This window comes from Thamnophis elegans, chromosome Z (genome assembly GCF_009769535.1).
Source record: "Thamnophis elegans isolate rThaEle1 chromosome Z, rThaEle1.pri, whole genome shotgun sequence".
Classification (NCBI taxonomy): Eukaryota; Metazoa; Chordata; class Lepidosauria; order Squamata; family Colubridae; genus Thamnophis; species Thamnophis elegans.
The window spans coordinates 124,564,051-124,591,265 of record NC_045558.1 but is presented as its reverse complement, the minus strand read 5'-3'; the positions used below and the strand labels follow the sequence as shown (position 1 = coordinate 124,591,265).

The window sequence follows — 27,215 nt, the reverse complement described above, 5'->3', positions numbered from 1 at the left end:
AAACAGGCATGTGAATGCCGGCCAGCTGGTCTTTGGGTTTCCGGCACTGCGGTGTGCATACATTCACGCATGTTCCGGTTTGGGCAACTCGGTGCCTAAAAAGTTCGCCATCACTGTGTTAGACCATTTTCAGACTATTCACAACTGAAATAAATGTCAACACAGATCCCAATAGCTCTTACATAGTCCTTGCTAGATCCGTGGGTGCAGGAGGCAGAGGGGTTCACCGTTGAGGCCATCTTTGTTGACCCCGGGGCTGAACATGGGGTACAGGCACTCGTAGAAGTCATCCAGAAAGGTGTAGATGTGGGTCATGGTGTCAGCATCATAAAAAGAGACTTGTCCTCCTTCATAGTCCAAATAGACCCCTACTCTCTGAGGCTTGACCTTGAGGAGCAGCTGTTTGGAAGGAGAGTCAAGGGCCTTGTACTCATTGCCGTTCCGTAGCCAAATGGCCCAAAAACCATTGCTGGGCTTGACGGTGACTTTAGCCTCCTTCCTGTTCACCGACTCCTTGGCCACTCCAATATCCCAGCTGGTTTTGTTTCCAACTTCTACCTCCCAATAATGGCACTGACAAGTAAATCCCTGGGCACCCAGCACGCATACAGTCTTGCTAAATCTTTCTGGACCATCTGGGACCACTTCTTCGGGGTTATCTTCCAAGCGTACTGTGTCAAGATCCTTGGAGAGCATGAGGTTGGGATGATTGGTGGCAGGATCCAAGGTAATATATGAAGGGACTGTTGGAAGGAGAACAATGAGAGAGTTACCCTTATTTGACAACTTTGGAAATGTCCATCTAAGAAGTTGTAAAAAAAAAAAAAAACCCAGGTTTATGCCAAGTAGACAATTCAAATTCACATCAGTTTTCAGCAATGTCAACCAAAAAATCCTGTTATTCTCCTGCTAAAAACTAGACAAATTTTAGTGAATTTGGGACTGTTGCTTTCAGCCTCTGAACACCACATTTTTGGCCTCTGCACGCCCCATTTTCCATCATTCCAGGTGGCGGGGATCGGAATGGGTGGAAAATGGATCACATGGAGGTCAAAAATAAGATGTGGATGCCGAAAATGAGGTGTGTGGAGGCAGCAATAGGCTATGGCGATCCCTGCAGCCTTAAACAGCTGATCATCGGGAGGCCGATCCAACCAACAATCAGCTGCTTGTGCTAATCAGGCTGTGCTGAAGCTGAAACTGAAACAGGCTGTTTGTTGTTTGCTGCAAGGAGGCAAATTGCTGGGAGGCAGAGGCCAAAGGGTGGAGGCCAACAGGTGGGCTGCGCTACATTCGGTGTATAAGACGCAACCAAATTTTCGCTCTCTTTTAGGGGTGGGGAAAGTGCCTCTTATACTCCGAAAAATACGTTAAGTTAAAAGATGGCACCAGACTGAATGGTGGTTTGGGAGCTTAGTGTCCTTAACCTTAACCTGGTTTCATCCAGGAGCTGAGCACTAGTATTCCCATCATCCATAAACATTAAGCAAACTGTTATGCTCCTTGGCAGCTGCTTATCATGATTCTTTCCAGCCACAATGTTTTCAGAATTCATTTGAGCAGCATGTTTTGAATTGAAAAGAATGGGCTTTAGAACAATTTCAGCTGCTGAACTGTTTAGATCCAACGTGTACATTAAGGGTGAAACTTTTATTATTATTATTTCTTTTCTGACAGCTTTCCTATGATCTGGGAAAGAGGTGTGACTTTTCACTGACAATGGAAAGATTTGTCTGTCTATAACAGCCTCCTGACTCTTTTTTATCAGCCTGGGAACCAACCGGTTATCTGCAGTTGATGGGAGTTGTAATCCACAATATAGGGAGAGTCCCATTTCAGGCAAGGCTGCAGCTTAGCTTAATACTCTAACCACGATGCCACCCTTGCTGTGATCCAGAACTGAAATGAGTTATGCACGATGAAATCACCCTGTAATTCACTCAGCTTTGTTGTAATTTTAATGCTGTTCACCCTTGATACTCACAAGGTCTTAAGGCCAGCAACATCTCTCTCCAGACCATGTACTGAATAGGCCCTTTAAACTGACCTAAATTGAAATCGCGAGAAATCACAGGAAATGGGCTTGTCTTGTCCTCACCAGGGCAGTATCTGCAAAGAGAGAAAAATCAGCAAGAACTGTGCAATGCCATGGCTTGATCTTGATCGCCATCTGGTGGCCTTATCTGGGAATTTCTAACGCTCTCAATACTACCTTTCCTTCAGCTTAAAATGATGTACCGAGGAAATTTTATTACTGTTAGTATTGGTATTATCTTTTATTCCTTAAACATGAAACTCAGTCAACTGAACATTTTAAAATGTATCATAAATATTATTGACTGGCTCTGATAGTTGATATGGGTTGCTGCCAGCATCCTAGGTATGGGCCAAGTATCTTCTTAAAATGTATGTTTTTGCAAGTAGCGCAGTGTTTTGCAGTTCTGCTGGTGTTATTGCATGAAGCTGCAATTTCTTTATGTACTTTGTAAAATTCTTGGACATGGTGCCAAGTGGCCCGATGACAATGAATATCACTGTCACATATTTCATCCATAATCATGTAGTTTGGCCAGGTTGCGATATTTCATGATTTTTTCCAGTTCTTTTTCTTCGACTCTGGCAACTCGTGGTACATAGATATCATTGTATGCTTTGGTTTTCAACATCTGTGATATATGGTGTGTTGTGTTCCAAATGACGATCCTTCTGTATTAAAAAGTCCCACAAGATCTTCACTTTCTTATTTTCAACAACTTTTTCCACTTTATGTTCCCATGCTTTTCCGGACACAGGTAAGTCATATTTTTACATATGACCAGTGAATTAATTTAGCAACTTGGTCATGTCTGGCTTTGCCATCAATTTGCACAATTTTGCTGCACTCACGTATTAAATGTGAAACAGTTTCAACTTGGTCATTGCAAAGTGGGCAGTTTGGATTGTCAGTAGATTTTTGTAGCTTGTTTGTAGTGTTTGGTCTTGAACAGCAAGTATTAAACCGTCTGTTTCTTTCTTGATGGTTCCCATCTTAACCCATCCCCATGTCAAGTTGTTATCACATTTTCCTTCAATATTTTTCAAGTGCTTTACATGTAAAGCTTTGGTTTTCCATCTATTTAATCTGTCATCCAGCTGTTCTTCCTTATATTCTGTTTAGTTTTTGTTGTTTTAATAATGTTCTCCATTTTCACAGTCTGCAGCAATTTTTTTGTTATTAGTAGTATTAGTAGTATGGTAGTATTGGTAGTATTGGTAGTATTGGTATTAGTATTATTTTCTGTTTTCAAGTCAGCATTGACTCCTGGCAAGATTTCAGAAGTGGTTCGCCATTGCCTCTTTCCTAGGGCTGAGAGAGAGTGACTGGCCATGGTCACCGAGCTGGTTTGTGTCTACACAGCAGAGGTGATATTCAGCAGGTTCTGACCAGTTCTGGAAAACTGGTAGCAGAAATTTAAGTAGTTTGAAGAACCAGTAAATGCCACCTCTGACTGGCCCCACCCCCATCTATCCTCTGCCTCCCGAGTCCCAGCTGATTCGGAGGAAATGGGAATTTTACAGTATCTTCCCCTGGAGTGGGGTGGAAATGGAGATTTTACAGTATCCTTCCCCTGGAGGGGGGAGAGAATTGAGATTTTACCGTATCCTTCCCCTGGAGGGAGGAGAGAATTGAGATTTTACAGTATCCTTCCCCTAGAGTGGGGTGGGAATGGAGATTTTACAGCATTCTTTCCCTGGAATGGGGAGAGAATTGAGATTTTGTAGTATCCTTCCCCTAGAGTGGGGTGGGTGGGTGGGTGGGTATCCATCTCCTGGAATGGGGAGGGAATGGAGATTTTACAGTATCCTTCCCCTGGAGGGGGGGAGAGAATTGAGATTTTACAGTATCCTTCCCCTAGAGTGGGGTGGGAATGGAGATTTTACAGCATTCTTTCCCTGGAATGGGGAGAGAATTGAGATTTTACAGTATCCTTCCCCTGGACTGGGGAGAAAATGGGTATTTTGCAGTAACCTTCCCTTGGAGTGGGATGGGAATGGAGACTTTACCGTATCCTTCCCCTGCCAAGCCCACCAAGCCATGCCCACAGAACCGCTGGTAAAAAAAAAAAAAATTGAATACCACCACTGCTAAATAGGACTAGAATTTATTTATTTGCTAAACTTATTTGCCACCTATCTTCACAGTCTCCAGTTTTCTAATCTGGTGTCTTAACTTCTACATCAGGCTGGCTTTGTTGAGCAATCAGCTCTCATTTTAACCTCACAACAACTTGCAAGGTTGCTCTGAGATTTATTCACGGTTAATATTTTTGGGCAGATCGTTGAATCTGGAATCAGAGGCAGTAGGGATCAGAAATGAAAATAGGCAATGTCGTGCTGACATAGTCTTCCACTGATTCAAGGAAGAGTGCAGAGGATTTCAGCTCAGGAGTGAGGGAAAGCTCCAAGCCAAACAAAGAACAGGAGATAATTACTGTATTGTAGGTATTATTAATAAACCAAAGTAAAATAACTCAATGGAAGGCCTCCACTTATAAAAGACCAACAGAACATCAGGACACTGGTTCACCAAGAAGAAATACTCACCTTTCTACGAAGCCTTTGATATCCTGTGGAAAGAAATAGTAAGAATGATCAGAGAAAGGCCAGCTGTTAAGAATAGTTTCCTGTCTTCTTTATCCCATTCCTTTAAACTGGGCTCACCAAAATTCATCTAATGGAAGAAAGAGGAATGCCACCATCTTTCCCGTTGAATTGTGGAATCATTGGGCTCTTGAAGATCTTCTAGTCCAATCCTCTAGCCCAGGGGTCAGCAACCTTAAACACTCAAAGAGCCATTTGGACCCATTTCCCACACAAAAGAAAGCACCGGGACCCATAAAGGTTCTAATCAGAAGCCCCACATTCAATTCTGGAGCTGACCGGAAGACACCATAGAGTCTCCTCCTAGTGCAGCATCCTTTTTCCTCTACCTGTCCTAACTGAAAGCCTTATCAATTTTGGAGCTGACTGGAAAACCCACTCCTTGCCATAGAGTCTTCTCCTGGCACATTGTCCCACACACACACACACAAACCAGAGGCTCCTCTCAAAATTGTGGCACTGACTGGCGACAGGGTGCCGCAGAGGGATGAAAGAGCCACATGCGGCTCCAGAGCCACGGGTTTCTGACAGTAGGAATTTCTAGGCAGAGTAGGAATTGGACAAAGAGTTGGACAATTACTTGTCCAACCATTGCTTGCAAACCTGCAATGATGGAAGTCCACACCTCCAAAGGACAACCTGTTCCACTGTTTAATTGCTTTTATGGTGAGGAAACATCCTCCTTATTTTGAGCTTGGTTGTCTCCATATACTGTAAAGCTTCCACCCATTGGTTCGTCTCCTACCTTGGCGGCTGGGGATAATGAATCTATACCCTCTTCTCTGTGATAGACTTTCAAGTGTTCAAAGACAAATTAGTGGAGAATAAATATCTTTTTTGGCAGGAAGATCACACCACAGAGGGAGACTTGGTTAGATGGCAACTTATTAAGGCTTAGGAAGATTCTTTGGAAAGGAAATACTGAGTTGCTCAAAAATCGACCCTACTGATAATGCAATGCGAAAAATCTTAAGTTAGGTGAAAGGAAAACTGCATGTGATCTTGAATACTGAAGATACATAGGTAAGTCCTTGACTTATAGCAATAGCACTCAGAGTTATATACCATTGCACAGTGCTTTTACAGCCTCTCTAAGCAGTTTACAGAGTCAACGTATTGCCCCCAACAATCTGGGTCCTCATTTTACCAACCTCGGAAGGATAGAAAGCTGAGACAACCTTGGGCCGGTGAGAATCGAACTGCTGAACTGCTGGCAGCTGGCAGTCAGCAGAAGTAGCCTGCAGACTGCACTCTAACCTCTGCACCACCACGGCACAATTAGGACTGTAAAATCCATTGTTAAGCGGTGTGAACCCTAGCCAGGCATCATGTGGCCACACCCAATCGCACAACTTTTTTTCCCCCTCCTGGTCATTAAGTGCAACATCATATGGCCACAAGTTTCAACTAATTCCCCGTTGATTTTGCTTGTCAGAGATGCTGCTGGGGAAGATGGCAACTGGCTATCACATGTCAGTGGGATACTGCAACCATGATAAAACTGGTAGCCAAGGGACCGGGTAGCATTGCTGTTACTGCAGGATTGCTGCAACCATTGTAACTGCGAGGACCAAGCTGTAAGTTACTTTTTTTTAGCATCACTGTAACTTTGAACAGTCGCTATGAGCCGCGGTGGCGCAGTGATTAGAGTGCAGTACTGCAGGCTACTTCTGCTGACTGCCGCTGACTGCAATTTGGCAGTTCAAATCTCACCGGTTCAAGGTTGACTCAGCCTTTCACCCTTTCCAAGGTGGGTAAAATGAGGATCCAGATTGTGGGGACAATATGCTGATTCTATAAACCGCTTAGAGAGGCTGTGAAGCGGTATACAAGTCTAAGTTGCTATGGCCTGAGAAATGCACTGACCTTAAGGAAGCTTTCGGAGTCCGGTTCCATCGCAAGCCGAGCCTGGATCTTAGCTATTTGCTCATTGGCTGTGCGGATTTGCTCTTGGCTGTTCCTCTGGTTCCTGTCCAGTTCACTCAGAAGCAGTTTTTCCTCTCTCTGGATCTCTCTGATCAGCGCAGCCTCCTTCTCCTGAAGCCACTGATGGAGCTCCATGAATTGGGCAGAGACATTCTGCTCCAGACGCAGCCGTTGGGCCTCGGGAGGAGAAGGAGGAGGAATGCATGAGATCCCCACCACCACCTCTGCTTTTAGAAAGTACTGTACATCAAGGAGGCCCCTTCGAGTTGCCCAGTGGCGTAGTTTAGTGGAAAATAAAGTCAAGTCTCCAACTAAATCAAGCTTCCAATCATATGGGCTCATTTGTGACATTTCTTTGAATAATACGGACTTTATTTTAACCTGCTGTTAGGTTTTTTTTTTTAACTTTTCTGTCTAATTTGACATTTTTGGTGGTCTCCCATCAGATACTAACCAGCCCCAACCATACAAATGTTTATATATCTATGATCTCTCCATTCGTGCATTCAGCTATCTATCTATCTATCTATCTATCTATCTATCTATCTATCTATCTATCTATCTATCTACCTACCTACCTACCTACCTACCTACCTACCTACCTACCTATCTATCTATCTATCCATCCATCCAGCTACCTATCTATCTATCTATGTATCTATCCATCCATCCATCCAGCTAGCTATCTATCTCTATCCATCCATCCATCCAGCTATCTATCTATCTATATCTATCTATCTATCTATCTATCTATCTATCTATCTATCTATCTATCTATCTATCTATCTATCATCTATCAACACTATCTATACATACATACATACATACATACATACATACATACATACATCTATATATCCATCCATCCATCCATCATCTATCTACCTACCTATCTACCTACCTACCTTTCTTCCTACCTTCCTACCTACCTATCCATTCAACCTCCATCTCATTTATGAACTGATTTTATTCATAATTTAGATTTGTATTTCCCAAACTCGACAATTTTAAGATTTGTAGACTACAACTCCCAGAATTCCCCAACCTACATTGGTTTGAATGTACAATCTCTCTCTATATATATATTCCCTTTTTATAACCTATAATCCCTTAATTCAGGGTAGCGTCAGGGCAGCTAGATGGAACTGAGCATTTACTGGCCAGATTCCCTCCCTGACGCTTTTCTCTTTGCGGCCTTGGACAGAAACGTCTGCCGCTACCTAGAATCAAACTCTCAGTCTTCCAAGTGGGAAGTGAGCATCTTCACCACTTGGCCACCATGCCACTCAACACTATATCTGCATAACACTAAAAGTTTAATTTGGCACCACACAGTATCGCTACTGTTACTTTCACTTGCCTTCTAAAGAACCACTGTTGGCTGAGCATGTCAAAAATATCCTCAATAGGTTCAGCAACATGGAAGATTTGACTTACTGTGATTTCTGGAGGTTTCTGGGCCCTCTGCTCTTCAACAGATCTTTCTGCTTGAATTTTGGATTCCAGCTGTGCTTGAGATGTTGTTAAGATCCCCTGGAGGGAAGCAGAGACCCCACAAGATAGAACCAGATTACAGCAACTCATTCACAGTTATTGTTCATGTGAGATCAATGAAAATGATGTTGGCTTACCTGAACGGTTGTTCTCTGGGTGCTGCGGGAGAGTCCAAGCATGGGTTAACACAGCCTATCTGCCCTAGGACTGAGTAGATTTTTCTTTGGTCACGCCTCCTTTGCCTCATTGAGGTCAGTTTAAAAATGAAGTTTTTGTCTGCTGTAGGATGCCCTTCAAGTATCCTAATCGTAATGCTGAACCTGGACCTTGCAATAAACCCGGCAAGGTCCAAGGTTCAGCATTACGATTAGGAAGGACTTGGACTCTCCCACAGTGCCCAGAGAATGACCGTTCAGGTAAGCCAATGGTCTTCTCCTGTGCACTGCTTGGAGAGTCCTAGCATGGACATGCCCAAGCTATTTTGTCCCAGGGAGTGTCGAAGTCGTGTCCAGATTGTCCGGAGCCGAGGGCAACTTGCTGCAAAACATGTCTTCCAAAGGAGGCTTCGGCTGAGGCAAAGGGGTCAATTTTATAATTTTCTGATTTAAAGCTGTGGGGGACACCCATGTAGCAGCTCTGCAAATGTCAATGATGGACGCTTGGGTTGCCCAGGCTGCTGTAGTGGCAGCACTCCTTGTGGAGTGTGCCGTCACACGACCTGGCACAGTCCTGCCCTGATGTTTCATAAACCATTTTGATGCAGGCCCACAGCCAACGCCCAATGGTTGAAGATGAGACCTTACGACCCAGGCTGAAACGACACAAAGAATGACTCTGAATGTCTGAAGCCCTTAGTCCTGTTCATATATATGCGGACGGCTCGTCGAACGTCCAGCTTGTGCCAGACGCGTTCCTTGGGGTGTTTAGGCCTGGGCAAAAGTTCAGGAGGATCACCTCCTTAGATCTGTGAAAGTGAGAATCACTTTTGGTATGAAAGAAGGGTCGAGATGCAGGATGACCCGATCATGATGGACGATATACAGGTCCTCCCTGACAGAGAACGCCGCAATCTCTGATACCCTCCTAGCAGAAGTAATTGATACTAAGAAGGCAGTTTTAAAAGTCAAGGACCGAATACTAGCAGTTCTCATAGATTCGAATGGAGCAGTGGTCAGGGCTTGCAGAACATATGGTAAATTCCCAGGGCGGGTACCTGTGTATCGCTGAGGTCGAATATTGGATACTGGATGTTGATTTTAATCTGGTTCACCAAACTAGTAGTTACAAGGACTGGCTGACCCTGCCCACACCGCACCACACCGCCCCTCCCAGGAGTCTCCATGCAGCCCGTTCATCACGTCAGGTAAGTGCAGGGCCCGCACAGCGCCTCTGAGAGGGTGAAAAACCAGCCTACCAGAAGTACCGGAAGTCTGGAATCAGATCCGTTTCCAGCCTCCGGAGGGCTTCTTTTCGTCATACATACATTAAAACACCCTCCCCCCCCCCCAGCCGTCATGGTGCAGGAAGCTGACTAGGCCACGCCCACCATGACCACGCCCACCCAGCAATTGGCCAGAGAACCTGTTGCTGAAATTTTTCAATCCACCCCTGATCATAAGTCACCTTATTTTTAGTGCTGTTGTAACCTTAACCCGCATTAAACAAATATCTGTAAGTCAGGGAATACCTGTATATTGACAAAAAAAATAACCCTCTTGCATTCATGTATTCACACACAGGACAAAATAATTCCATTCATTCTGCATACAGTTCACAAAATTGGAAACACACATGCTTGCATTTGCACAGTTTACCCCAAGACAATAGAAATAGCACTTAGAATTCTATATCTTGGGGGTCTTTTAGTCCAGCCCGCTGTTCAAGCAGGAGATTCTATACCATTTCAGACAAGTGACTGCCCAGTCTCTTTTTAACCTCCACTGATGAAACACCCACAATGTCTGAAGACAATCTTTTCCACTGGTTAATTGTCCTCGCTGTTACAGTAGGAAGTTTCTCCTTAATTCAAGTTGATTCTCTCTCTGATTAGTTTCCATCATTTCGTCTCCTGCCTTCTGGTGCTTTGGAAAATAAATTGACCCCCTCCTCTTTGTGGTAGCCTCTCAAATACTGGAATACTGCTATCATGCTTTAACAGCCTCTCTAGGTGTTTATTACTGACTCCAACAATCTGGATCCTCATTTTACCGACTCAGAAGGAAGGAAGGATGAGGTCAACCTGAAGCTGTTCTGGGAAAAATGTTTTGCTCATTCTTCAACTATGCCAACTGTTAGAGATAATATAGGTGGCATCTGGATGGGCACTTAGAATTCAACTTTTAAAAAAAACAAATCTCCAAACCATCTAACCAGTGATGTGGCACCTGGCTCATTCTGGCTTCTTCTCTGGGTTTGGAATTGTTTCTCTTGTGGTTATTTTTTTAATCTCCCAACATGTAGTAATTCTCACTTAATGTTCAACATGCAGCTAAGGAGAAGAGGTGAATAAGGCAAATATGGATCTCCCACAGTTGAGCAAACCACAGTCAGTGCTGGGTGTGGTAGCCAAAGGTTAGCTTACATGGTGAAGAACACAACAAGAGACTGAAACAAAATCCATCTAATAAGGACTGTTTGTCCGGAGTTGCGAAACAAGAGCTCAAACCATGTGAATAATTGTTTTTTTTAAACCGAAGGAAAAATATGGCAATCAGTTGGCAGAGACGTGTGAGAAACATATTAATAAACTGTTCATTAGACTGAATTGCAGTGTTTCAGATTGCTGTTAAGTAATTCTCAGTTGTGCCACAACTGATTAGTATGTAAAAAAAAAAAATCCCTGACATATAGAAAGGTAGTGTGGAAGAACTTCCTTCTTCTCATTATGCCTGCATTGTGAGTTAACAGTTGTATACAAAAGAGGGTAGGAAAAGCTTAAATACCCTGTTTCCCCGAAAATAAGACCTCCCGGGATAATAAGCCCAATCAGGCTTTTGAGCGCACGCGCTAAAATAAGCCCTCCCCCGAAAATAAGACCTCCTCTAAAATATTTAACCGCATGCGTAGCCAGTGCCCGCCATTTCCTGGGGGCAGAAAGGGGAACATGACCCATGTGCCCCACATGCACCTGTTATCCACATGGAATTCCATTCCTGCAAACCCCAGTTACCACGCTCCTTCTCTTAGTGGCGGCCGCAAAAAGAGAGGCAGGCCCAGCGACACTAGGCTGGCAAAGAGTGTGCCAGAAACAGAGACAAACTTCCAGCCCTCTCTGGATTAGCTGATCCACAGGCAGCGGTTTAAGGGGCCTTCTGCACCTCAAAAATAATAAGACCTCTCCGAAAATAAGGCCATGCGCTTATTTTGGGGGGTTAAAAGAAAATAAGATGCTGTCTTATTTTCGAGGAAATGTGATAGGTATCTATAGCTGGCAATGGCACAGTTTCTATCAGGACTAACTATAATGTTCTGAATGCACATGTATAAAACAAGAAAATTCCAGAGCCCCCTTTTCTATTTCCTTCTAACCATCCCTACTTTTCATTGGAAGAGGAGAAAGAGATAGAGAAGAAGAAAGGGGAAGGAGGGAGGGGAGGGAGGGAGGGAGGGAGGGAGGAAGGAAGGAAGGAAGGAAGAAGGAAGGAAGGAAGGGCACTTATCACAAGGGCAGACTAGCTAAGCCAATTTTCAATAACTTTTTCTGAGCTACACAACGGCACAATAAGCACCACAAAACAGAATCCTTCGGTATGGACACAGCAAACTTTGTCTTTGAGAAATCCTAGAACAATTTCCCTCACTCTGGGGCCCTCCAGATGTGTTTGCAGCCCCATTTCCCAAGAAGTGTAATCCGCATGCAGTATACATGTCAAAATCGGCCTGGCACCATACTGAGGAAGGCGGTTGATGGAATTTTAAAACAAGCATCCCAAAAATGCTCAGACTTTGCAACGCTAAACACTATTGAGGATGAAGAGAAGGTGGCCTCCCGAAACACAGAGGGGTGTAAGTTTTTGCTGCAAAATATACCATTGTTTTCAAAAGTAAGCACGACTACACCACCCTATTGAAGAAGACAATAATCTGATAAGACTTAAACATGGCTAGATAATACAGCATTTTAGTTTTAGATTCTTTCTGATCCCCTGTGTAGTAAATAATGCAATAGATTGCCTGCAGCAAAGCCTATTGCCAGTCTCCTGCTTGAGAAGAATGTCAGAGCTCTGAAAACCATAAAGATTTTCGCAAAACTATAGAAATGAGGGGTGACAGTTGCTTGGTGTTTAGTGCCATTCTGTCTACCATTCCCCAGAAAATAAAAAACAACCGATAGAAGTCTGGAGGGCTTAAAGAGAGGAGGAAGAGTTTTCAAAAGTTTCCCCTTTTGAAAAACGGGGTTATGCAACTGATCGCACAATCCTGGCAGCTGGTTTGGGAATCAGCAATCACACCCACGCACATATACATTTGCAAATGCCTACCAGAGGCCCACAAAATGTTTAACACACTTAGCAGCTCCAAAGGTTGGACAAGGCCCAGTTCAAAACATAATGTACAGTGTAATGCTCTGCGATCCAGATGCTGCGGATAGCCAGATGTTTCTGGGAAACCCACCAGAAAAACACCCCCAGACACTGTAATTGGTGGCACATTGTTTCTACATATCCTGAATCCGTTTTCCCATAATCTTGGTGGACCATGTGCAACAGATAATTGGTTCCTGACCCATAATGCAGCTACTCAGATCACTACTTTCTGGGCCTCAAATATAAGTGTTTTGAATCCTTCCATGTTTTAATTTTTATATGTGTTATATAGTTATTGCTGTTTTTTAAAAATTTAGACTATTATATTAATTTAAATATTTTATCTTTCTTTGAATGTATGATGCCCAATAAATAGATAAATAAACCGTCTAATCTTTGTTAGCATAACTAATAGTCAGTGAATAGCCTTATTATCTTCTTCAATATGTCCACAAGTAAAGATAAAGATTCCCCTCGCGCATACGTGCTAGTCATTACTGACTCTAGGGGGCAATGCTCATCTCTGTTTCAAAGCCGAAGAGTCAGCGCTGGTCTGAAGACATCTCTGTGGTCATTGTGGCCGGCATGACTAAACGCCGAAGGCGCCCGGAACGCTGCTACCTTCCCACCAAAGGTGGTCCTATTTTCTACTTGCATTTTCTAACATGCTTTGAACTGCTAGGTTGGCAGAAGCTGGGACAAGTAATGGGAGCTCTCTCCATTACATGGCGCTAGGGATTCAAACCACCAAACTGCCAACCCTTTCTGATCGACAAGCTCAGCTTCTTAGCCACTGAGCCCACCGCCTCCCTTGTCCACAGGGAGTCCCCAATCATAATTGGGACCAGCCACTCTGTTGCTAAATGAAGCGATCGTTAAGGGAAACTTCATGAGATCTTGCCTATTCATGAGGGAAGTTCCACAATCTTGGATGAGGAAAGTTTAGGTGAAATACCATGCAACTCTGATTTGCAAGCCCCTTGCCGGTTTCAACATTGGCTTTGCATATGAGAAGCTGGCTGGGACTGTTCCAAATGACAATCTTGGTGATCACAATTGATCAACAGTTGATCATAAGCCTTTGACCATGGAGATGCTGCGAAGTTCATAGATGTGAGGACCATTTTTTTTATGAATACCATTGTTTTAGAACAGAATAGCAGAGTTGAAAGGGACCTTGGAGGTCTTCTAGTCCAACCCCCTGCTTAGGCATGAAGTCCTATACCACTTCAAACAAATGGTTGTAAAGTAATAAGTTGTACTTCCATTTCAATAACTAAGCTTGCCCTCACTTCCTTAACACTCAGTTGCTTTGCCTTGCTTCCTTTCAGATAGCCTATATCTTCTCATTTTCCATCAGCAACCCCAAGAACATATGTTCTGGACCCCTCTTCCTAGTCAACCGATTCCACAAGCCCCTTCTACTGACCTTGAAGTGCTCCACAGCTTCAACCAGAGGGAGACACTGGTGGCCCCAGTGATCTGGTTGTAAAGCTCTCGCCAGGCACCCATCTTCAGTACAAAACAGCTTTTCCCCCTGCATCTCCTCATCATCATCTTTATCCCCGTTGGTGTCCTCATCACCAGCCTGGACCAAAAGAGATTCTTGGGCTTTGCAAGCCAGCTGTCCCAGCACCCGATTAGGTGTATATTTGCCACCGGGGATTTCACGCCGACATTCTGGGCAAGTAGGAAGTGTTGGTGGCATGTCCTCCTCGTGGTTGTTAGGGATCTCAGCCCAGAACCGAGTGATACAGGCCTGGCAATAGTTGTGCCCGCATTCCAGTATGACGGGGTCTGAAAAGAGCTCCAGGCAAATAGAACAGCGAAGATCCTCAGCAAAGCGTTCTATGCCTGTTGGGGCAGCCATGGAAAAAAGAACAATCTTTCCCAAATCAGAAAAGGATAAGATTTACTTGATAGCTCCTTCCTGTCTCCTCAGAAAGCTTCCTTGCTCTTCCCAGTTGTATTTTACCTCTCAAGTTTCTTCTCTGGTTTGTTACCTCTTCAGATCTTGAACTTTTGTCTTCTCAGTTATTGAATTGACCACTCCCCCTGGGTTACTCTCCGTTACAAATGCAACATTTGACGGTGTTTCTGAGCTTTCGGTCCTTCGTCCTTACTTCCTCATTTTCTTTCCCTTCTTGGCGCTTTTTAAAAACGTGCTCCAGGGGTAATAGAACCGATTTTGAACAAATGTAAGCAAAATGAACTGCAGAGCCCAGTCTCCTTTGCAAAGCTCTTGGCTGCCTTCTTTTTCAAAATAGGATTCTCTTAATGGATTCTTCTCATCCAGTCAACCCTGCCCAGACAAGCCTTAGCACACCTTCCGAAGAATTCGCTATTGTTTTTAAAGGGCTTCCACTGAAACCACACCTGAATCTGATCATGTGTCTGAAATCTCTTCCTCTTTTGATGACGCTTTGCACCACCCCATCTATGAGCCTCTTTACACAAACCGATGGCTGGCTGGATAGATGGGTAAATAGGTGGATGGAGAGGGTGGGAGGGAGGGATGATAGATAGATAGAAATAGATGGATCACCATTATTGGCCAGGAATGCAAGGCTTTTAAATATAAAGATCAGTGATGGCCAACCTTTTTGTCACTGCATGCTGAAAGCGCGCGCACACACACACACACATAATGCAATGTGTGTGTGACCCATGTGCCCTGCCCCATGCATGCATGCGCTCCCCCCGCAGTCCCCAGCCCTACTCATGTACACGTGACTCACCCCCACATGTGCCCCACCCCCATGCATGCACGTGCTAATCCCCCACACATGATGACATGAACTTCACATGCCCCACATCCCTGTGTGTTCATGTGCAAACCCTGCATGTGCGCCCACTCTCCCCAAGCATGCACGCACATCTCCCGGATGTGCCCCTCCCCCCGCACATGCATGGCACAGACCCGAAACCAGCTGGCCGGTGGAGGCATGTGTGCCTGCATGGTGGAAGTGAGTTGGAGCAAACAGCTCGCATGCCCACAGAACGGGCCATCGGTTTCGCTATCATGGATATATATTGTCCTCAACTTATGGTGATAATGGAGCCCAGAATTTCTGTTGTATGTCATGATGGTCGCAAACAAGCATCCCTGTGAACAATCAACAAAATGTGGCAATCTTAAAGTGGATGTTGTGGTCATTAATTGGTCATTAAGTGAATGCCATGGTTGTTAAGTAAACGCATTGCCTGCAATGGGTATCTTTCACCAGAAACCAGAAGTAGGCATGGTCATATAAATGCAATTTGAGACTTTTTTTTACCATTTTCCAATCTCCCATTGGATAAAATGGGTTTGTCTTATGACCACAGTGATTCACTCAAGACCATATGCTCCACATAACGATTATGGTTACTCACGTAATAACTGTCATAAAACAATTGTAAAATTGAATCCCAGTCACCTGCTGCCTGAACTTATGACCAAAATTCCAGTCTCGATTGTGGTTGTAAATCAAGGATTACTGGTAACTTGGAGCAGTGCTTTTCTGCCTTAGCAATTTCAAGGCTGACTCCCAGAAATGCTGATTTCGAGCATAAAAAGGAGATTCTCTCTCTCTTTGATTTGTCATCTCAATTCTGAACGAGGAAGAAAGCACAGTTGGGAAAAGTAAAGAATGAGTAATCAGGCCTCACCCAAGGCAGGAAATTTCTTACTCAATCAATACCCTGTGCTTCATCTCTCTCATGTGAGTAAACCCATTGTTGGTATTCTGCCTGGGAATAGTTTTAAAAGGCTTCTGATCCGTTGACCCTTCTAGGCATAAAACTTGTTGTTTCCAGAGATGATGTGGAGAAAGAGATTATTGTACAACTTCTTCATTCAGTACTATTTCTCCCCTTGGCCTTTTGGGCAGGAGGAGAGAAAGATTCAAAACTGTAGATTGAGGGGAAGATCTCCCACTTCAAGCCTGCTTCTCCTTCTGGATGGTTATTATTATACGTGTCTGTGTATGTGTGTGGTGTGTGTGTGGTGTGTGTGTGTGTATGTATATATATGTATATACATACATACATACTTATACATATATATGTACATGTATGCATGGTACATGTGTACATATGTACATATGCACATATACACACACACACAAACACACACAAACACAGACACATACAAACACACACACAGAGACACACATATATATATATACATATATATATATACATAGATATATACATATATATATATATATATAGATATAATATACATATAGATATATGATATACATATATATATATATACATATATACATATATACATATATACATACATACATACATACATATATACCACATATATACATATATACATATATACATACATACATACATACTACATACATACATACATACATACATATATATATATATATATATATATATATATATATATATATATATTACAACCCCCGGTATGCCCAAATATGGGAGGAAGATCACTACTTCCATTCTCTGTCCTTCGGCTCGTCACAAGAGACCATCCAGACAGAACCTAAATAGCTTGAAATAGATCTATACTAGTCTCCCTTTAGTTATTTATCAGCACAAATATAACATATATATATGTAAATATAACATTTATATATATATATATAAAAACAACCATATTTCCGGAGTATAAGACGCTACCTTTTTCCTCAAAAAGCAGCTGAAAATCTGGGTGCGTTTGATACACAGAATTCAGGCATCTCTTTTGGCCACCCGAAACCCCACCCCCTTTGCAAAAACCGGCCGTGCATAGCCGTTTGGAGGCTTCCAGTGTGCTTCTGGGGTTTGGGGAGGGCAGAAATGAGCGAAAAACAGGCCATTTTTTGCTAAATTTTGCCCCCCCCTTCCTAGCACCAGGAGCACTCTATAAGCTTCCTGAGGCTATGCATTCTCTTTTTAAAAAAAAGAAAACGTGCCTGTTTTTTCAAAAAAAAAAAAGAGCAATTTTTGGGAGGTCTGCAGAGTGCAAAAACTTTTTTTATAATTTGCCTCTTCAAAATCTTGGTATGTCTTATACTTTGGTGCGTCTTATATTCTGAAAAATACGGTATTTATGACCGGGCGGGGGGGGGGCGCTTGGTGCTCTGTGATCTTGGTGTTTTCTTTTTTTTTAATATAATTTTATTAAACATTATTACCTTAAAAAATAGGAGAGAAAAATACAGCGACATAAATACAACGCATAAGCAAGACAAATCATACATAACAATATAAAGTAAAACATACAGATACAAATGCCGTTTTAAACATACAACCCCCCCCTTCCCCCCCCACGGTGACAGTCATTCACAGCCCAGTTTTTCTTTCTTTCCTCATTATTAGATCTCTAAGCCACATCTTCTCATTGCAAGATTCAGGGATCTATTACGGTACCTATGTTAACTTTCCCCATTTTAAGTCCCTGCTGTATCTCCTAGTCGCCCACATATACCATAGGTTCCAGCTAAGATAATGTTCTGTTTCTCCTTGTCCCTCAGCCAACCCAGCATTCTGTCCATTTCTGCACATTCGTAGATTCTTGTTTAATTACAGCATCTTCCGGCGGTATAGTGGTGGATTTCCAAATTGTGCATAGGTTATTCTTGCGGCCACAATTATATGCAGGCTCAAATGCCATATTGAACTGCTTATGTTATCTGGTTTGATGCTTAGTAACAGGTTCTCAGGTCTCCATTCAATGTTTGCCCCGGTAACCTCTTTTAACCATTTTTTAATCCTTTTCCAATATTTCGTGGCCTCAGTACAGGACCACCAAATATGGTAGAATGTGCCATCCTTTCTTCCACATTTCCAACACAATGGAGATAACCCAGGGAACATCTTAGCTAACCTTGTTGGGGGGAAGTGCCACCTATAAACCATCTTGTATATGTTTTCTTTGAATGCAGTAGATGTTGTAAGTTTAATGGTCTTACTCCATAGATCCCACCATTTGCCCATTTCAATTTCATAGCCAAAGTTTCTCTCCCATACTATTAGAAGGGCTTTTGTCCATCTCTTCATTAGTATCTTGGCAGGTCAAAAATGGTAGATCTTCGATAACATTTTCTTGTCCTCCACCAAACAAGATCTTGTTGTTTTCCTTGCAGACGTTTCATTACCCAATCTAGGTAATATCATCCAGTGCTAGTAAGGAATGGGATGGTTTTGCTCTGGTGGGAGTGGCCTTGGAAGGCTGGTTAATGGTTAGCTTGTTTGGCAATCAATTGGAATATTGTTTACTTTTTAATTGTTGGGCCTGGTGTTATTCGAATTCATTTGATTGACATGATCGGGCAAGCTACCAAAATATAAACTGAGAGCAAACCCTATTTTTTACTAGCACTGATGATGTGAAAACAACTAAACTCAGAGAGTACTAAGAACTCCTCATCTCAACCACGGAACTACAAATATTCTCCTTTATTGGTATCTGTTTATCTCTAGTTCCAGAATGCAGGTTTTATATTCGAATGTTCACCATTGCAGTATTGTCTTTCCCGTTTCACTGGAGCACTGCAATAGGCTAATAACCCACCCCCCTGGGCTGCCATTGTATAGATCTAAAATGTGGGGGGAAATAGGAGGGGGAAGCTGAGTTGGATATGTTTGCTGCGTTATTTGTTAAAATAATAAAGACGGGATATTATGTAACTCAACACAACAAACATATCCAGCCCACTATCTAGTGGTGAAATCCTTTTTTTACTACTGGTTCTACGGGTGTGGCTTGGTGGGTGTGGCAGGGGAAGGATATTGCAAAATCTCCATTCCCACCCCCACTCGGGCCAGCCAGAGGTGGCATTTGCCGGTTCTCCAAACTACTCAAAATTTCCATTACCAATTCTCCAGAACCTGTCAGAACCTCCTGAATTTCACCCCTGCCGCTATCCCCCCCATATTTTTACACACACACACACACCAGGGTCACCTTTTCATAGTTAAGGTGGAACTAGAACTCTCAGTCTCCTAGTGATTGGTCTAAGTCACCCAGCTGGCTTTCATGGCTGAGGCAGGACTTGAACTCAGAGTCTCTTGCTTTCTAGCCTGGTGCCTTAAACCACTAGGCCAAACTGATTCTCCTGCCATTGGGGTTCAATGAGTCACTAATGAAAAGGCAGGAAATTCTATCATCTGGTGCCAAAAATTTTACTGTATTGCTTTTGGGCAGAACCCATTGTTTCTTTTTAAGCTTCTTTTGAAAAGATTGGGAGAACAAAAACCGGAAGAAAGGCGAGGCACAAAGTACTCCCAAAAGATTATCTCTATTCATGACTGTTTCATAAATTCTAACTATACATATATAAGAACTACACCTTTCTGAGAGTTGTAACTCTTGGGGATCAAGGATAGACATTCAGAGAAGTAATGAAATCAAAATGTTATCCTAAAGCACTGTCATAGGTTATCCTCGCAATATTTTTAGAAAACGTACTTATCTCAAGTTTCCCTCGTTTGTTTTAAAATGTCTGGGATTGTTGTTGTTTTTTTGTCTGCTTTCTCCAAAATGAGAAATGGTGACAAGTATCTAGCAAGCACCATGAGTTGAGATGCTTGGAAATACATGTTTTCCTACACTGGTGTTTTTATGACTTTTTAATCACCTCCCATCACCCTCGGGTGGCCATACTATTAGAATAGAATAGAGTACGTAGAGTAGAATTGAATAGAGTAGAGTAGAGTAACAGAGTTGGAAGGCACCTTGGAGGTCTTCTAGTCCAACCCCCTGCTTAGGCAGGAAACCCTATACCACTTCAGATAAATGGTTACCCAAACATCTTCTTAAAACTTCCAGTGTTGGAGCATCCACAACTGCTGGAGGCAAGTTATTCCACTGATTAAGTGTTGTGTCAGGAAATTTCTCCTAAATTCTAAGTTGCTTCTCTCCTTGATTAGTTTCCACTCATTGCTTCTTGTCCTGCCCTCAGGTTCTTTTGGAGAATAGGTTGATCCATCCTCTTTTTGGCAGCCCCTGAGATATTAGAACACTGCTATTGGCATTTTTTTTCCAATTTCCTTCCTTCCCACTTTCCTTTTTCCTTCCCTCCCTCATTCTTTCATCTATCCATCCATCTCACAATCGACCACTTGATTCTGTGACCTGAACTCTCTTGCAATGTACTTGAGCTAAGATGGCCAAAAATGGAAATCAGTGAAGCTTTGCACGCTAAATTTGACCACACATAATAAACCCTATTTTTTCCAGCACAGAGCTTTAACCTGTGTGTGTGTGTGTATGTGTGTGTGTGTGTGTGTGTGTGTGTGTGTGTGTGTGTCCGTCCGTCCGTCCCTGCGGTGCTTTTGAGCAAAAATCAAAGCATTGCATTCCTGAGAATTTTGCACCAAGTTACTTGAAGCTTTTCGAGCTTTATTCAAGTCTTTATCCTGCTGTTTTGTCAACACCGATAAAAGGGCTCCACCTCAAATGTTGTAATGCTTCAAATAACGAAACACATCCAACTGCGATCTTATTGGCATTCAAAGCTTTGGTTGGGAAATATGCATATTGCTCTGAAATGAAAAGCTTCAGTTTTTTATTAGACATATTCAAGGTGCAGAAAATGGCCCAAAGCAAGGAAATGGGGACATTGGTGAAATTCAAATTTTTTACTACCAGTTCTGTGGGCATGGCTTGGTGGGTGTAGTATTGGCTTGGTGGGCATAGCAGGGAAGGATGCTGCAAAATCTCCATTCCCACCCCACTCCGGGGGACGGATACTGCAAAATCTCCACTCCCACCCCACTCCGGGGGAAGGATACTACAAATCCTCCATTCCCACCCCACTCCAGGGGACGGATCCTGAAAAAATCTCCACTCCCTCCCCACTCCAGGAGATGGATACCCACCCACCCACCCACTCTAGGGGAAGGATACTACAAAATCTCCATTCCCACCCCACTCCAGGGGATGGATACTGAAAAAATCTCCACTCCACCCCACTCCGGGGGAAGGATACTACAAAATCTCCATTCCCACCCACTCCGGGGATGGATACTGCAAAATCTCCATTCCCACCCCACTCCAGGGGACGGATCCTGAAAAATCTCCACTCCCTCCCCCACTCCAGGAGATGGATACCCACCCACCCACTCTAGGGGAAGGATACTACAAAATCTCCATTCCCACCCCACTCCGGGGAATGGATACTGAAAAATCTCCACTCCCACCCCACTCCGGGGGGAAGGATACTACAAAATCTCCATTCCCACCCCACTCCAGGGGATGGATACTGCAAAATCTCCATTCCCTCCCCACTCCAGGAGATGGATACCCACCCACCCCCCCCACTCTAGGGGAAGGATACTACAAAATCTCCACTCCCACCCCACTCCGGGGGAAGGATACTGCAAAATCTCCGTTTCTTCCTCACTCCAGGGGAAGTATCCAAGATCTCCATTCCCTCCCAACTCCAGGGGAAGGATACTGCAAAATCTCCATTCCCACCCTTGCCGGTTCTCCAAACTACTCAAAATTTCTACTACCGGTTCTCCAGAACCTGTCAGAACCGGATGGATTTCATCCCTGAATTGGGAGCCCTGAGCAAGCTTATTTGTTTTCTGTCCATAACTTGTTGAGGAATTGGAAGAATTTTTTTTTTTTCGATTTATATTCTGATTTGCTACCGAGAACTAAAGTATGGTTTGGGAACTCTGGGAGCTGAAGTCATTGAGAGAATAGAATAGAGCTGGAAGGGACCCTGGAGGTCTTCTAGTCCAGCCCCTGCTCAAGCAGGAGAAACTATACCATTTCAGATAATTGATTGTCTAGTAGTCTCTTGTTAATATCTTAAAAGTTGCCAAGTATGAAAAAATAATGCTTTAGAGGGAGACTCATCAGGCTAGGATTGGGTTACCCATCTAAAACAATTGCAGGCAAAACTTTTATGACATTTTAGAGAATAGAGCTGGAAGGGACCTTGGAGGTCTTCTAGTCCAGCTCCTGCTCAAGCAGGAGAACCTAAAGCATTTCAGATAATTGTTTAGTAATCTCTTCTTTAAAACATCCAGTGATGGAGCACCCAGAATTTCTGGAGGCAAGCTGTTCTACTGATTAATTGCCCTCACTGTTAGGAAGTTATTCCTTAATTCCAGGTTGCTTTTCTCTTTGGATTAGTTTCCACCCATTGCTTCTTGTCCTGCCCTCTGATGCTTTGGAAAATAATTTGACACCACCACCCCTTCTTTATGAAAGCCCCACAAATACTGGAACACTGCTATCATGCCAATCCTAATTCTTCTTTTCTTTAGATTAGCCAAATCCAAATCTTCCAGTCATTCTTCGTATGTTTTAGTCCCCCAGGCCTTTCATCATCCTAGTTGGTCTTCTCCGAACCTCAACATCTTGCAGTATTCCAGGTGTGCCCTTACTAGGGTTTTATAAAGCAGTACCTTACTAGGGTTTTATAAAGCAAAATCATGTGATTTTGATTCTATGCCTGTTTATACAACCAAGGATTATAATAGCTTTTTTGTCTGCTGTTGCACGCTTCTGGCTCATATAAAAGTGATCGTCCACTTAGGACTCCAAGGTGCCTCTCACAGTTACTGTTTTTTGAGCCAGGTCTGGCTTAATCTGTACTTATACCTTTGATTTTTCCTGCCTAAATGTAAAACTTTTCTCCACATTAAAATTCATTTTGTTTGGGTAGGGCCCGCCCATTGCTCAACCTCATTGTTGAGGTCCAGCCCCAATTGTAACGAATATATATGCATTGTTTTTAACCTGTTTTTATTGTCATTTTTTAATTATTTTTCTTTCTTCGATGTAAGCCGCCCGGAGTCCTCCGGGATTGGGCGGCCTATAAATCGATTTAATTAATTAATAAATAAATAAATAAATAAATAAATAAATAAATAAATAAATAAATAAATAAAGTTTGTCTAGATCAGTGGTAATCAACCTGGTCCCTACCGCCCACTAGTGGGCGTTCCAGCTTTCATGGTGGGTGGTAGGGGTTTTGTCCGATACTGAAGCACTTTCCCTTTTTTTAAAATTTAATTGACTTTTTTTTAAAAAAATTCATAACATTATTTAAAAATTTTCATTAGGTTTTCCTAAAATCACCATTACTATGGAACCAGTGGGCGGTTAGAAAATTATACTACTAATAGAGATACAAAAGTGGGCGGTAGGTATAAAAAAGTTGATTACCCCTGGTCTAGATCTTTTTGGATCCCGAGCTTGTATTCAAGGGTGTTGGCTATTCCTGCCAGTTTAATCCTCTATCTCTTCTGAGGACTGTTAACTGAGACCCAGATGTTTTCTTTTTTTTGGGGGGGGGGGGTTATATATATTTAAATATATACAGTGTATATTATATTCTTTTTTTATTTTTCAAAGAAAGAACTAGAGTATCTGTTCTGGAAAGTCTTGGAAACCAAATGTATATTGAGATATTGAATAATGTAAGAATGAAGGATGAAACTTTAACATAAATGGATGTGAAGAGTTAAAAAAGAGGAGTGTGTATGTGTGTGTGTGTGTGTGTATAAATATTAAGATGTATGAAGGAACAAAAAGGTTTAGAGCTGAATGGCGATACTAAAAGGTATGTGTAAACAACATGAAACAATGAAAATGAAATTTAATACCTGTAATAATATTGTGCTTATTTATATTGAAATGTATGATACCCAGGTATCACATCATTCACGCAGTGATATGTATAAATATATAATAAAAAAACTTGAATAGAAGAAGAAAAGAAAGAAAGAAAGGAAAGAAAGAAAGAAGAAAGGAAAGGAAAGAAAGAAAGAAAGACCAGATGTCTGGTTGATGATTCAAACTTACCCATATATACAACAACACTGTTGTGGCATTTACAAATTACAATTTTATAGAAAGTTTAATGAACCAATTTCTTTCTTTTTTCCTAGACATCAACAGGAGGAGAGGGGGAGGGAGTACACCACACCAAGGGACTACAAATACTTGACACACAATACTCAAAGCTCTCCAAACAAGTTTCACGTACTAATTCAAGCTGCACCCCAAAACGTGGTCCCAAAATGTGGTCCCTTGGATCTTCAGAGGTGAAATATGTATGGGTCAGAAAAGTACATACAATTTCCATGTACAGGTAGTCCTCGAGTTACAACCATTCATTTAGTGGCTATTTTTAAGTTTTAACAGCACTGGAACAAAAGTGACTTATGAACCAGTTTTCACACTTAACAACCGCTGCAGCATCTCCTTGGTCATACGATCAAAATTCAGGTGCTTGGCAACTGAAATATATTCATCCCAATTTGCACAGTGCCAGGGTCATGTTTTCACCATTTTGTTAACTTTCTCGGCCGGCTTCCAACAAGCAAAGACAATGGAGAAAACCAGACTCACTTAACGACTGCATGGTTCACTTAACGGCTGCAGTGATTCGCTTAACAACTGTGACAAAAGATTGTAAAATAAGGTACATCTCAACTGCCTTGCATAATGACAGAAATTTTGTGGTTGTGATTGAGGACTACCTGTATTAACTCTCAAATCCACACACTCCCACCCAACACAGTAAAAGGCAACTGTGGCTGAAGATGGAATAGTATAACAATTTGGCCTTGTAAATATTTTAGGGGTGAAGCCACTGTTTGGTTACTTTGGAATTAATGGGAAAATCTGACTAACTGATCCCAATTAAATCCAAGTTAATTGGGCAGCAAATAATTTTACTAGCCATACTCTATGACAGGGGTGTCAAACTCGATCTCATTGAGGGCCACATCAGGATTGTGTTTGTCCTTGCGGGACTGGGAGGGGGTGGCCAGGAGTGGGCATGGCCAGCTCAACGCCACTCGTGTCAGGGGCGCCTGTGGCAGCCTGAGCGTTTTGCCAGTGAAAACGGGCACCGAACTCCATTTTCAGCCGCGATGGCCTCCTGCATCCTCTGCCAGCAAGAATTGAGCTTCAGAGGGCCGCCCCCGTTAGCTGTTTTCGGCCGCGACAACCTCCTGCAACCCTCTGCCAGCGAAAACAGAGGGGTTTTTTTGTTTTCACTGGCAGAAGTACCACGGGCCAATTCTTTGCTGTTTCCAGGGCTGCCCCACGGGCCAGTGGGGCAGCCCTAAGGGCCAGATCTGGGTCAGGAGTTTGATACCCCTGCTCTATGAATTGGAAAAGGAGCTTTTCTACTAGACAACATATTATGATTATTTCCATAGAGCAATGTTTCTTAAAACTTCTTCTCCCAAGAACTCTTCCTACTTTTAAAAATTATGGTGGATCAAAAAAAAAAAACCCACCCTCTTCGTATGAATTGTATTTATCCATATTTACCCTATAACAAATTAAAAGTGATGTATTCATTGCCTTTACTTCTCACAATTGTTTGAGGGAATTTTATTCAACATAAAATAAAACTCCCATGTTTGTTTATTTGTAGGCTTTCATTGGGCAAAGTGGTACATTATAGAGCAATAATTTTTTAATCGGCATAATTCAGGTGGGCTATCTTTAAAAAAATGCACTCCAAATCCAGGACCCCCCCCCCCAAATTATTACACCCATGGGATTTGATAAAGTTGTGGGCGCTTCAGGCCATCGTGATCATGTGATCTTCATGTGCATATCCAGAGGTGGGTTCTCCCTGCTGCCGGTTCTCCCTACTGCCGGTTCTGCGCTCAAAAAATGTTCCATACGTGTGCGCATTTGCACCTAAAAAGGTCTACGCATGTGCACAACATTAGAAAGGGGGAAAAATCTTTGCAATGAAGATTGTTCTGCGCATGCGCAGAACCGAAAATCAAGATGGCAGCGTCGACAATAGAACCGGTTCGGGGGCGTGGCAGACTACTCAGCCAAACTGGGCCGAACCAGTAGGAACCCACCTCTGGCTATATCCCTGCCTTTCTTCCCACCCCTTTCTGGTTCCTGTGCCTAATCAGCTGGCGGCAAGGGTCAATTGGCGAGTTGCTATTGGCTACTCTGGAATTGAAGCCAAAATCTAAAATATCTTAATGGCAGTGGTCAGTGAAGGGAAGGACAAGGGAGCAACATGGATGCTGAGATAGAGCTGGCTGGAGATCTCTGTCCTCTCCCTCCCTGGAGGGAAGGGGGGCCTTGGGGACAGGCCAGAATGGGAGGTTTTCTCATGATCTACGGTTCCCATTGGTCCCTCTCCTCCCAGCAAAATGGCAGGCTGTTCCACAGGTCAACCAAGAGGAGGGACCCTGCTGAGGCTTATGAGGGGAGGGAAAATGGTGCCAGACATGTGAAAAAGAATGACCCAATCAGTCACAAGTTGTTTAGTATTACATTATTTTTCAACACAGGCTAGCAAATAATTTTGATTTGGAGGACTCCTGAAAGGGCCTTGGAAGGCCTCCAGAAATCCTAAGATCACACTCCTTTAAGAAACATTGCTTTAGAGAAAGGGTCTCCAAACTTGGCAACTTTAAGATTTGTGGACTTCAGCTCCCAGAATTCCCCAGCCAGCAAGTCTTAAAGTTGCCAAGTTTGGAAACCCCTGCTTTACAGAAACACAAAAGCTTCTCTGCCCAAAATTTTGGACTAGATATTTGGGGGCATGAGCTTGTAAGTAAAAGCCTTCTAAGTTTTATGGTAGGTAACTTAAATGTTGGGACAGCCATCTCCAAAGGAACAAATCTTGCAAAAGCATTTCCAGGGGGTGCCATCACTGCTGTTTT

General features: G+C 42.9%; 1 protein-coding gene across 1 annotated transcript; it reads right to left on the bottom strand.

The window, feature by feature from the left end:
- Positions 1–192: 192 nt before the first annotated feature.
- Positions 193–14,457, bottom strand: LOC116522344 (zinc-binding protein A33-like). Its single transcript, XM_032237222.1, has 6 exons — positions 14,017–14,457; positions 8,005–8,100; positions 6,508–6,744; positions 4,585–4,607; positions 1,985–2,109; positions 193–743 (listed from the first exon to the last, which is right to left on the bottom strand). Exons 1-6 carry the CDS (start codon positions 14,455–14,457, stop codon positions 193–195), a joined length of 1,473 nt encoding a protein of 490 aa, XP_032093113.1.
- Positions 14,458–27,215: the final 12,758 nt, after the last annotated feature.

Coding starts and splice junctions, on each gene's coding strand:
- LOC116522344 (XM_032237222.1), bottom strand. CDS start 14,457: ATGGCTGCCCCAACAGGCATAGAACGCTTTGCTGAGGATCTTCGCTGT. Junction 8,101..14,016: donor AAGCTGTGGAGCACTTCAAG/GTCAGTAGAAGG, acceptor GCTTCCCTCCAG/GGGATCTTAACAACATCTCA. Junction 2,110..4,584: donor ATCAAAGGCTTCGTAGAAAG/GTGAGTATTTCT, acceptor CTCTCTTTGCAG/ATACTGCCCTGGTGAGGACA.